Source organism: Cyprinodon tularosa, unplaced genomic scaffold, assembly GCF_016077235.1.
Source record: "Cyprinodon tularosa strain WSP-4 unplaced genomic scaffold, ASM1607723v1 ctg8, whole genome shotgun sequence".
Classification (NCBI taxonomy): Eukaryota; Metazoa; Chordata; class Actinopteri; order Cyprinodontiformes; family Cyprinodontidae; genus Cyprinodon; species Cyprinodon tularosa.
This window is the reverse complement of record NW_024039562.1, coordinates 973,091-986,696: the sequence shown is the minus strand read 5'-3', so window position 1 is coordinate 986,696 and position 13,606 is coordinate 973,091. Positions and strand designations below refer to the sequence as shown.

At 36.2% G+C, this 13,606-nt stretch overlaps 1 protein-coding gene across 1 annotated transcript in view; it reads left to right on the top strand.

Moving 5' to 3' along the window:
• slc9a8 (solute carrier family 9 member 8) overlaps positions 1 to 13,606 on the top strand; it is a 36,547-nt gene that overhangs the window by 1,900 nt on the left and 21,041 nt on the right. The window contains exons 2-4 of the mRNA XM_038271483.1: positions 380 to 564; positions 5,443 to 5,523; positions 8,857 to 8,915. Of these exons, the coding sequence (XP_038127411.1) occupies positions 380 to 564; positions 5,443 to 5,523; positions 8,857 to 8,915 (325 nt within the window). The remainder of the gene's footprint in view (positions 1 to 379; positions 565 to 5,442; positions 5,524 to 8,856; positions 8,916 to 13,606) is intronic.

Genomic DNA, 13,606 nt, shown 5'->3' with positions numbered 1-13,606 from the left:
AAAATTAAACAAAATAAACATCTGAAATATATGAGTTTGTATGTAATGTATGAATATAATATACAAGTTTCACTTTTTAAATGGAATTACTGAAATCAATCAACTTTTTCATGATATTCTAATTTTATGACCAGCACCTGTATTTGCGATTTGTTGTATCTGTTTGTATAGGTGTATCTTTTCCTGTGTATTTTCTATAAAATAGTGGTGACTGTTTATGGCAGATCAAAGTGTCCCTGAATATGCTAGCAGCTAAACTTTATTTTTTTAGTCTAAGGGGATTTTATTATTGCTGTTGCTGTATTGCTTTTTTGTGGTCAGTTTATCTTTAGATTATCAAACCAATTAGGCTGTACCCTTGCTAACTCTCCTCTTGCAGCAAATCCAATGAGACCTCTGAAAACTACAGCAATGAGACCCTCCACACGACAGCAGCTGTTGCCAAGCCAACCACACCAGCCCCCCCAACCCCAAAGCCTATCCTGCCTGTGCAGACAGGGGTGAAGGCCCAGGAGGAAGAACAGTCCAGTGGGCTTACTATTTTCTTCAGCCTACTTGTTATTGGTGAGAGCTAATTCTTTACTTGTATCAGTGGTGTCAAAAGCACACACATTTGTTACTTAAGAAGAAGTATATATACTGTCGTTTAAAAACACTCTGATAAAAGTTAAAATATAAACTTGACCTCTTTACTCAGGTAAAAGTGTAAAGTATGTGCTCAAAAAACTACCTAAAGTATAAAAAGAAATAGCCAGATGCCACTATATGAATTGAAAGTTTAATGTTTCCACTATTTCGAAAAATTCTTTGAGATAGGGCCAAGGATGATGGAGGTCTTGTTGGTCTCCGACCTTTCAGACATTTCAACATCTTTTTCTGAATCAGACATTGTAGCATGGCATAGACAATTCACGTTTGCAGTTTGAAGAACACCTGCTTGCTTCTGATGATTTCCTTTAGCTAAACAATGAGTGCTTGCGTTATATGACTCATCCAATTACACTAGTTTTCACTAGATGCTGATTGCGCCAATGATCTGCATTGGATGGCGCACGTGACGTGAAATAAATATTTATAAACATTAAACCGAAGCCAAGAGTAACGAGTTATGTTTGTTTTAAAAATGTGAGGAATAGAAAGTACAGAACTTGTGTGAAAATGTAATGAGTAGGAGTCAGAATTAGGAAGAAAAATAAGCATAGATGCCTAAAAAGTGTACTTGAGTACAATAATAAAGTATTTGTACTTTGTTACTTGACACCTCTGACTTTTATGGATAATAATGTGGTGCTGACATAAATACATATTCTCTAAAAATGATAACTGTGAGGATAAATATATCACAGTTTCACATTACTTACAATAAAACATTAAACTAAAAATGTATAACCAGATATGCATTTAGTTAGAGTCCAATAGTGTTTCATCTATATAAACTATAGACTGTTAATAGATAGATAATATTGTATCCATATGATTTATTTACTAGTGTTATTGGTTTTAATTAGACTAGAGCAAAAAAATGAAAAAAAAATCACAAAAGAACTCATTTGATTTTGGTTTTTATCATTTTTTTTCCATTCCACAAAATATTAGATAATTGTGTTATTTTTTTTTCCTTAACCAAATGATGCTTATGCATAGCTATCTAGCTATGCTTATGCAAATTTTCACAAATTTTTTAAACGACCTGCCCTCTCCACTTTAAAAGAAAATGCACATGTCCAACCCTGTATCTGCTCCCGAGAGGGAATGCCTATCAAACTCGTGTGAGAGCATGCACGAGCCCATTTTTCCTTGTGCACGCACTTTTTAAAAGTTGTTGTTCTCATAGCTCATTCAAGTTTACTGTGCCCGAACGTCTGTTCTGAGGCCTTACTTTTCTTCTCATACACTTTGTAAACACTTTCTCTTATGACCCTTGGCCATTTTCAAAGACGCTCTGTGAGAAACGTGAGCTTCAAAGACTGTCTGAAACCGTAGCTCACCACAGATTTACACCTGACAGTGCTCATGCACAGAAAAAGATAGCTAACAGGACAAGCAATTAAGATGGCCCTCCCCCTGCATTCATGATGTGTAGATGTCCAAGGTGGAGGTAAGGCTACTCATGCAGTCCTCTGCACAGGCTTAAACAGCTTCTTGCAGGGCCATCTTCTCAGCAGCAGTGCAGCTGCCGTGTTGCACGGTGATGCAGGTGCAGGGAGGGATCTCCACCACACAGAGACTGAAGTTCCTCAAGACTGAGCTCCTGAGTCCAGCCCTCTGATGCTCCCTGAGGAAGTAGAAACACTGTTTAGCTTTCCTGACCAGGCAGGAAGTGTTGTCACTCTAGCTGAGGTTACTGGATATAAGCACACCCAGGTTCCTGTAGCTGGAGACCCCCTTCAGAGCTGCGCTGTCAACGTATAGGGGGCAGAGATGTCAAAAGTACTCACTTTCTGTACTTGAGTAAAAGTACAGATACTTGTGTTAAAAAATACTCTGGTAAAAGTGGAAGTACTGATTAAACTTCTTTACTCAAGTAAAAGTAACAAAGTACAGGCTTGTAAATTTACTTAAAGTATAAAAGTAAAAGTAGAAACCACTTTTTTCATGCCGTTGCCTACATTTTAAATGGATGTCTGCCAATAGGACTAGATCTCTGTTGTGTTCATTTTCAATCATCTCGTTGTTCATACTACTATGCTAACACCACCGCCACCAAGCTGCAATGATTTGCCGCCAATGAATACCGCCAAATCTGTCGATTCATCTTGTAGTGGTGCGTCAAATGCAACGTAGATTCCCATCCAATTAGATTGAATTTGGTATTGATGATGTGAAAAATAATAACGGTAACTCCATTGAAATGATTCAAAACTAAAGTAACGATACAATTTTTAAAAATGTAAGGAGTAGAAAGTACAGATATTTGTGTAAAAATGTAAGGAGTAGAAGTAAAAAGTCGCCATAAAAATAAGTAGTAAAGTAAAGTAAAAATATCAGAAAAATCTACTTGAGTATAGTAACGAAGTATTTGTACTTCGTTACTTCCCATCTCTGACAGGGGGTGAAGAGGATCCTTGTCCCTTTTGAAATCCGCCACCATCTCCATATACAAATTGCGATATATATTTATATATAATGAATTACTTTCTGCTCCTAGAACTAGGTAACACTTTGTGCAGTTTTAATAGGATTTACTGATTTGCTAACACAACTTTGCATTCTGTTTTTATTTAGACATGATTTATGTCTCCAGTGACAGCTGCTCGTATTTGAACTTCAAGTTGAGTCCGTTTACTGGTCCCCTAATTTGTCTGATTGGGGATTATTTATTTATTTTTTTTTGTACAGGGCAAGTGCAGCTGACATCAGTCTCCCAGTCTCTGTTGTAGAAAAATATATTCTGGCATGAATGTATAAAGATTTAACTCAGATTTATGTTACTCCCTGGGAAAGGGTGAGAACTTTATTTGATGTTTGCCAATTTGCTGCAACTATTGCTTTTCCAATAGTCAACAAACTATGATGCTTATGTCAAATAAAAGCCTTAAATCCTCATGAGCAACCCATGGCAAATAAATATCTAATCACTACATTTGTAGGCTGTAGAGCAAGTCGTTTAACTTTTGCAGCAAGGAAAGCCTTACAGTTGTGACACAAACTATTTGTATTGAGCAACTCAGCATTCTAGCCTGGCAAAATGTCTCAGAAAAAGTAAATGCTAAACATTTGATAACCGCATGTTATTTTTTCTTTTGTTTTTTTTCAAAAAAGCTGCTGAAGAAGGTTGTTTAAAGGAAGCATGGCCCCAAAATATGTAATCAAGCATGCCCCAATTTTCTAGTAAAATACTTGTTGACTAAAAAATCAGATTTAAAATAGATCATCCAGACTGCTTTTTTAACTTGTCTTTTTTACTGCTCATTTTTGTGAATTAATTGAGTTGATAAATAAAACAAGGGCTGCAACTAACAAGCATTTTGCTCATCAATCTGCTTATTATGTCTTTGATTAATTAATCAATAAGCGAAAGATTCCTTAAAGAGGACTTTTTACAGAGTTAAAACAGGTCCAACTAAATCTTTTCCACCTGAGGAGTTCTTGGCAGAGCATATTGTTTTCTATCTTAAAAGCAAAATATATATATTTTTAATAATATTTTTATAACTGCTTTAAGTTGGTCACTCTTTCAGCTAAACCATGTTTTAGAGTCACTATACGACACATAACGATTAATGGATAATCGTTAAATTACTTTCTTTAATTGAATAATCACAATTAATCCGATTTATTGTTTCACCCCTAAATAAAACAGAATTTTACATTTAATTTTCAAAAAATATCCTTGCAAAAAGTGACCAAAATTTAATTAATTGAATGTTAAAATTTGAAAATTAAAACATATTAACAGAAATGCTTTTCAGTTTTAAAGTCTTGCTGTATGGTTTTACTCAAATTACATTGCTTATTTCTTTTGCTCTCTAAATCCGCTATTTCTGTTACATTATTAAAATATTTAACAATATGATGTTTACCCTTTAATTTACATAATGTATTCCATAAAAAATGAACCATAATTCATCCACATGGTTAAATTTGTGTTATAAAATGCATTAGCAAAAAGCTGCATTTTTTTGACTCCTGTAATCGAAACAGCATTTCCTTTTCCAAGGCTGCTCATTTTTTAATCTAGTTTAAATTGTACTTAAAATGTAATATTTTATTTTCAAATTATGTACCAGCTAACAGTGATGAAAGCTCATTTTTAAATGAAAAACTTCAAAATATAAATGTATTCATAGAAAAGCTTTTTATATGAAAATCAAGCTGCATATTTTGTTTTATAACTTAATTTTCGTATAACTTAATAATCTAAATTGTATCTTTATTTTCTTCTTCAATACTGTATATTGTGTGACGCAGCTAGAGAAAACTAAAAGAAAAACACTTTTTCTTTTAACTTTTAAAAATGTCCTACAATCACTTCCAAGCGGTGCAGCCTAGAGACGTCTAACCCTAACCCCGCTCTATATCTGTCACCTTCTAGAGCCTCCAGCTCTTCTTGCAGTCTGATGTTTTCCAATTAAACGTTCTACAAACAGTATTTAAGACCAGGAGGGATAAATCCTTAAGAGCTGTTTCTCCAGTGTGGAATGATTCGCCTCCATCTTTGCTCTGCACTCTGACTGTCAATGCTTTTCACTATACACGCTATGTGATATGTGTGTATTGTCTTTATCTTCCATTTTATGTTTATCTTCTTTTCCTTTAATGCTTCTTTTAATCATAAACATCTTTTTGAGTTGTGACTGGAAAAAATTGCAATATAAATACACCATGCTTCCTTATTTGCAGCATATTGAGTGGAGCTTTTTAAGGCCCGATGTGAGAAAGCAAAGGATGATTTTAAAAAAGATGTGTTTGTCCTAATTATTCAATCATTCTCTCCTTTAGGTATTTGCATCATATTGGTGCACCTGCTTATCAAGTTCAAGTTGCATTTTCTTCCTGAGAGTGTGGCTGTTGTTTCTCTCGGTGAGTATTTCTCATGTCACCTGCTGCTGTTTGCACAAATATATCCATGGTAGATAAGAATTGAACAAATGAGTCATTTTTGAGGTATTTTTAAAAAGAAAAAATAACAATGTCCAGTTTTAGTATACACTGAAATAAAATTTTAAAAATAAATAATATGTCATTTACTGATGAACAGTTATCGAGAAGTTTATTTTAGGGCAGCAGGAAAAGATTCCAAACCACTGAGCCACCAACACCGCAAGTCATGTCGACAATTTTTGTTTTTGCTGCCATTTCCTGTTTTTACTAAGCCTTAAATATGTAATGATATAACAGTAGTACCTAAATCTAACCTAAATATGAACTGGATACCATCAAATCTAAAACCTAGTTAATCAATGATGTTGGATGTGCTTAAAAGCCTCCTAAGCTATTAATGATAAGAATAATTTAACTTTATTGATTTCACACTAGAGAAATTTACCCCTGCATTTTGACCCATCCCAATAAGGAGCAGTGGGCTGCTATTGTGTGGCACCCAGGAAGCAGTGTGGGGTTAAAGGTCTTGCTCAGGATCCCAGAGTGCAGGCTGTAGGTATCGAATAAGATACTTGCAACCTTCTCAGTGCACATGTGCACTGCTCTAACCATGTCAAGTCCAAGTCAGTACTCCCCTAAAGCTTGGGACAGTGGATAATCAGAAAGATATGATGGTTAGCTTTAATAAAAACTGCATAAATTCCTATATAATTTGATGGTATCAACATATTATCTATTGTCTGATGGTAAAAGGGTCAGAATTTCAAATAATTTAGACCTTGTCTTTGAATATCTGCAGAATGGAGTGTCCTAAACATGCCAAACCAAAATTTGCATAAGTAGCTTTGTCAATATTTTAGACCAAAATAAATAGCAAAAAAACAAACAATACTACATTAAGAGACAAGGTAGTAAAAAAACAAACTGACAAGATAGGACTCTGTGTACAGACAGTAATAAGATGCGCTCAGGGACAGTGTTACTCTTCCAAGATGAGAAAAAGGCATCGAGGAATCAAATCAGGACTAATTCTTTAGAATTAAAAATGTCAATATTTTTTTTTATAAGCAAAAAGACAAACTTTGCGACTTTCAGAGCCAGCTCATTTTATCAATCTTATCCGGTCTAATGTGGCTATTTAAGCCCTCCAAAGTTGCTCTTAATAACATTTCATGAAATTCACAGAAACAATGTAAAAAAAAAAAAAAAAAATCAAAGGCAGTATGCAGAGAATGCTGCAGTAGCAGTTTGCATGAATTTAGCTGCTGTCAGTGCAAACATAGAATCTTTGAAAAGGTTGATGACCCCTGAGTTAAATGTTTTTTTTTCCCCTTCACCCTTTGCTCTTGTCCATCACGCATGGTTAAAAAAAACAGACCTTTTATCAGTTGTCGTCATAAAAAATGATCTGGTTTTAAAATGATTTGAACTAAGATTAAAGGGTACAGACACAACAAGTCCGTAATTTCATAGTTTGGTAACCAAAAAAATAACAAAAATAGAGAAGCTTTTTACAACTTTAGAAGAGGAGGTGTACTTGTTTTTCACCATTGCTGCATGTTTTAGGTATCTGTAAGTGTTCAGCTCTGGCCCAGCTCTGGGTTTAGGTTTTCTTCCAAGGAAAGGTGTCAGGAAGTTTAAGGTATCACCGAGGACAGTGTTTAGCAGGGTGCAAAACCTAAAAAAAGCCCAGCAAAGGTTATCCCACTGATGGCCTTTGCAGCCTAACTTAAGAATTAAGAAGTGCTGTTATATAAGGAAACAAAATAGGGCTCCGTCCATTTTAAAAAGGTCTCTTCAAATTAATTCACCTCCTTAAAACTGCACTTCTCCTTTACGTGCTTGTGCGTGTGCTCCCTTTACACACCAGCGACACACATGCTTCTTGACCCTAAAGGGCTTTTCTCTTTTTATGGCCTGCACTCTGCACAGGAGCAGAGCTTGTTTGAGTGTTTGTCACAGCCAGGGACTCTGCCATGGAGAGATAACAGTGCTAGCAGATCAAGAGATGGCCTATCTGTCTAGGTTCACATTATCTCTTAACATCTCACACTAAACCTACATTAAAATCTTTTTCTCCGTCTGTCTCAGTTTCCTCTGTTCTGCCCCTAACGCAGACTTGTTTTCTTTAAATTGGTGCATTTGCAAAACCAGAAGAGACCTCTGTCTTAGAGCTAAGAAAATAGTATGGTATGGTACATAACCTGTTATCATTCTGCTAGTATGTAAAAAAAAATGCCCTTTAAAAAGCACAAGTAGATTAGATGCTATTTTTGAAGCATTTGGAACATGGAAAAACCCGGTATCTCTGTCAGCTGACCTGCACTGTCAAACATTCCTAAAAAGTTAGTTAGAAGATGTTTCTGTTCCCATCCAGGAAATCTTTTCCATTCAAAATGTCAGAATTAGCTATGAGTTTGAAGCTTTATAGAGTGGCCCAAAACAAAGCCTGGTTTTGGCTTAGAAAACATGCAAATTGAACTGAAAGAACTGGTCCGCCCCTTAGGAATGGGGAGTTGTTTGGGTTCTTTGTTAGACTGCAATATCTGATACTGTTCTATGCCTCTGAAAGGGAGGTTGTCACGGGGAATTGTTGTCCTGCCTGACCAGGCAAGATGTTTTGGTCCCTTTGCACGAGGTTGAGGGTTGAGAAGAAAAAGCCTATAAAGCCTGGAACTCGATGCTAATTCTTACATTTTGAATTGAAAAAGCTTCCTGGAGGGGAAGAGAAACAAACTCGGAAACAATTTCCCGTGGATTGGGTTTTAATTTTTTTGGTATGACTATGACCTGGATGACTGAGAATCTTCACCAGCATAATGTCAAACATTTGTTTTTTCTCACATCATTTTTTCTTTCATGTAGATTGACATTAACATTGCTAAATTTATGGACATCTACATTAAATGAGGCAAGAGTTCTAGTCTTACCTACTTCAAGTTGATCTTTAATGATAATGATCACACACGCACATCAAAATAAGTGTATTCTGCAGGTTTTTCTGAAGGGATGCCCGGAAATTTTCTTTTATCTGAAATACTATTTATAATTAAAACTAGTTTGATTATTCAGGGGAGACCATAGGGGGACTGGAGGCAAATATATTGTAAATATAAATAAAACAGTGAATAATGCAAATCATTGTTTTTACAGAATGCCAACAGGTCCAGGAAAATGGTTCAGTATAATATTAGTGGGCTCTTTTCTTTTGGAAAAATGTATGAATAAACGATAAGCTATCTTGATGAGGTGTGGCTTTTTTCTTTTTGTTGTTTTTTATGTGAAGCTATTTAACCAGTTTTTCTTTTTTAGGAATCCTGATGGGTGGATTCATCAAGATCATTGAGTTCCAGGAACTGGCCAACTGGAAGGTACAGTTTGACTCTTTTGTATAAACCAGACTCACAGTACTATGTTTTCTTTTTTTTCCACTAATCAGTAGAAACAAACTGGAATCACTGAAACTATCAGACGTCAAATAGACTAAAATGTACGTATATGTAATGAACAAGTTCAATACATTTTGGAAGGATTTGGAACCTAGTGAGGGATGTGAACTGGCAGAGTAGAGTAACATTTCCTCTTGTATAGTGGACTTTAACACCCTGCTCATTTCCTGGGAAAGCCCCCATTTCAGTCCATTTCCTTATCTCTTGGCAACTAATCTCATTTCACCATCTGTGTCTCACAACGTTCTCTGGTGACTGTCTCTTCCTCTTTATCCCTCCTCATTTTTTTTGCGCCTTTAATTAACATTCCTCATTCTCTGCCAACTAGTGAGAGAACGGACAAACAAGAGAGGTGGAGAGAGTTGCGCATGAGTTGGGAGCAAGTGAAAAAAAGGACAGGTTGTCAATGTTTCTTCCAAACAGGGGCCCATTGTTTTTGTTTTCTAGCTTTGGGCCCCCGAGTGTTGCTGAGTCATTGGTACTGTAATTAGAGCCCCAAAAGGCCCACTCCCCATACTGTCCCATCAGATGGCCATCTCTGTGTTTGTGCCTGACTTTCAGTAGTCAGGTAATAAATGTCATGTTAAAATCACAAACTTTAATCTATTTGGGATGCTTTATAAAATCTGAAAAGTGCCGTTTGCCTTCGTAAAACCCTCTGTGCATTGAGGATTTCTTGAACGACCCTGCCATCCCTGACACGCTTGGTGTTGTCCTTTGGTCCTAATGATACAGTGTGTCTCTAAAGCCCCATTTACACTACCCTCTTGAAACCGTGCAAGTCCGGTCTGTGCACGGTAACTGAGATAACCGTTGAGTGTAAATAGAACGCAACTGAACTGGACCATGCCAGACACAACAAGACCGCGCTAAATCTAGTAATAGTTCAATAGTAGGGCTCTGCGCAGTTAAGTTGTGGCTCAGTTCTCTGATAAAAAAGAGCGCGTGAGCAGACCATGTCATTTTGCGGATTTTCCGGCGTGTCCAGCTTTACCATTCACAGATCTCCTCACCTATTCACAAACTTCATCTCAGCCTATTATCAAAAAATGCATCAAAAGAGCGTGGTGCGACCTGGGATGATGCAGAGACTGAGGCTCACATTGAAATCTGGTCATAGGGCGCTATCCAGGCATATAAGTTCCTGAATGTTATGGGCGCCAGCATTTTTGTTTGCGTAATTCCCGACTTGAGAGCTGTAGTATCGTGGACCGCTGATAGGAGACGAGGAACTGTGCCAGTTAACTGATCTGAGCTCAGTCCGAACTCGGCACGGATGGGTTTCAGAGGGCTAGTGTAAATGGGGCGTAAGAGGCCTCTGGGGCGTTCACAGAACAGCCTTATTTAAACTGGCTGACGTCATGTCAAATACTATTTAGCAATTAAACATCTTAAAGGTATAGTGGAGTATTTTTCCGGATCTTTGAAAAGACCCGCCCTCTCCACTAAAAAAAACAAAAAACAGAACGTCTATTAAATGGTTGAAAGAGCGTGCACAAGCTCATTTCTCCTCGTGCGCACTCTGTTTAAAAGTTGCTGTTTGCATCGCTTTTACAAGCTTACTTTCCAAATGAAGATTTGCAATTTTTCCACTACATCAGACTCACCAATGGTAAGTGAAAATGGGGACAAGCGCGTAGGACGACCTTACGTAAATCATTTCACCAGAATGATTGAGGTTAAGGAAGACCACTTATTTTTATGATCCACCTGGAAAATAGAACATTCTCCACTATACCTTTAAGTAATTGAATGCACTGAATTATATTGTATTTGGAAAATTGGAATGAACGGGATGATTTACACTCAACATGTATTTGAAGTTTGAAAACATTTTCCTTAATTTGAAGGTTCTTCAGTTGCTTGTGCAGGGTTTCCGCAGGTCATTAAAAATCATTAAAAGTCATTAAATTATTATTTTTTAAATTAAGGCCTTAATTGGCATTAAAATTCATTAAATTTGATTACCGTGGCATTACAATGGCTTTGGATATATATATATATATATATATATATATATATATATATATACACACATATAAGTCATGGGTACTTGTTGATGGCATTACGATTATTTCTAAGAGCATTAAAAAGCATTAAATTAGAGTTACCCATTCATGCATAAACCCCTGTTGTATTGGTCTGTGTCACAAAAGTCTGTATTTAAAAAGTACTGATCAGAAAAGAGAGATTCTAAAACCTTTCCAAGGCATTGTATGTGAGGAAAATATAAAATAATGTTATTAACTTTTCTTTTCAGTAAACTCCCAATCTCAATTTCATGCATTTCTAACCATTTCTTTAACCGATTCGCCCAGTTTTGCCAAATAGTGGCAAGCAGAAGATACATTTTAGAAATATTTAGCTGTTTTTTGGTTGGCCCAAGTCTTTAAGCTATATCTCACCTTCAAAATTAAACAACTGCTGCTAAAGTTGTTGTAAATGCAACAGTCAAAAGATTGTACCAAATTCCCTGTTAATCACAGTTATCAAATTTATTTGAGGATTCATGTTTCCATTATTATTCGTAGCAGTTTTAGCTGCAATTTTTGTTATATTTTTATCATTCCATCACCAAGAGACTGCATCTTCTGTATCAATTTATATCAGTCAGCCTAAATGCAACAAGAACTTAGCATTTAGGCTATTGCGTTTTTATCAGCAGAACTTGTACTGTAAGCTATTTGAATTATCTTGGTGCCGTTTGAAGACCTTTATGCCCAATAAGGCTTTTATTATGGTTTGTTCCTTTGACACTAAAGCTAAATTAATAAAACACTGATATAATTAGATTTGGCTTTCCTGCCAATTGTATTCTGAACCTTACATATAATGCTGGCACTATAATAAATCTGATAAGCAGGAAACCAGATAAACAGACAAACCTCACCATAGTGTTGGCAGCAAACATTCAGCTGCAATCTTCGATTTGCTCACCACTAGGCTCTGACAACTCTTAATGTAATTTTTTGTACACAGAGTGCATACAATACGACATTTTGTTTTGAACAGCTTTCATGACATCTCCATTTCTTAAAGTGCAGCAGTGATCAAGTTTAAACAGTTTGGAAGAAAAAACATGGTGCAAAAAAACCCCATAAGCAATATGAAAGTTCAGAGCATTAAATATATTAGGTGTAACTCTGCAGGATTTTGGTTTGGTGGTGTCAGTGTGATGCAGTCTGTGACATTATTTAGAGTTTAGCAGGTAGCTGCCGCATGAGAGAAAATATTTCTTGGTAACTTAATTTTTGACTATTGTTTTATTATTGTAATCATTACGACTAGAGACTCAATCCAACTTGCACAAAAATGTGTGTTTTATTACATTGAGGGAAAACAACAAACTACTAAACATGCACCTGAGCAACAGAATGGAAGTCAAATAAATAGAATGTTCCACACGGACGGCCTCGTCTATCTGCTTTGGTGTGCTGTCAACATTTCCTAATCCTTCATGATCTAAGATGGTTATAATGTCCACCCGGGGTGTGATTCTTTCCTTGCTCATGCTTGATCCAAAGGCCTTTTTGTATTTACACATTTGGCTAAATTCCTCCTCTGACAACATCGGCTCCGGAGCTACCCTACTGGCCCATGTTTACGTCCCTTCAGGTTCTCTCCACAAGTTGACGAATGCTTAATACGGAAGCTTCCTGTTATCGCTATAGCTACACTAACGTACATGAGTGGATATGGAAGTAAATTCTTGGTGGGGTCTTTCCTTTCAAAGTCAGCAATTTCCTGAGCAAAACACGATTGTGAGAATTAAGTGAGAATCTCCTAATAGTGGAGGAAAAAAAGTCTTCTCATGTTATCAGTTTAAGAATTTAATTCCATTTTCTGTGCCTTGATGACCCCCCAACAACCTATTTGCTGAAGATGTCTAACAGTGATACTGATGGTTTGTAACATCTAGTAGCCCTCCTTTCTCTGATTAAGTTAAACTTGGGTCCAGGTTTCTAAAACTTATAGTTCCCTCACTGACTGTAAATATGAGCACATAGCTGTTTACTTTAAAGTGTTTCCTGATTGATAAAGATCAACTAGCGTCTGGTCGACAACAAGTCTAGTTCTCTTGTATCACATCTTGAAGTTTAGATTACTGCTTATAATTTCCCGGACATCATTGAAGCCAAGATTCATGATTAGTATTTGTTGTTTTGGAGATGTTTTTTTTCTTTTTGTTGTTTTAGTAGAAATGTTTTACTAAAAAATATAATATAGTAACCTGCAGCTAAATTAGTTTTCAGTTTTGTCTAAAGCAGATAGATTCTATTAGGATAAAAGGATAGTTTAGTTCAAGATGCTTTACCCTTCATACAAATTTGTCCATTGTTCATAGAGGGTGCATATATGCAAACACATCCCTCCAACAATCTATCATGGCCCTATATGATTTGGTGGTAAGTGCAAAGGGCACAATATGTCAGCTCTTATTTACATTTCATGGATTACTTGAACATACTTGAATATATTTATGTTGAAAAGGGCCTCTTCAGTGACCCATTTTTTATTTCACTGCTGTAGATTATTAGCAAATGTGTTTATTTGTACCATAATATCTTTCGAGCAACCAGAAGATTTGTTGATACGAGTCACACGAGTTCTTG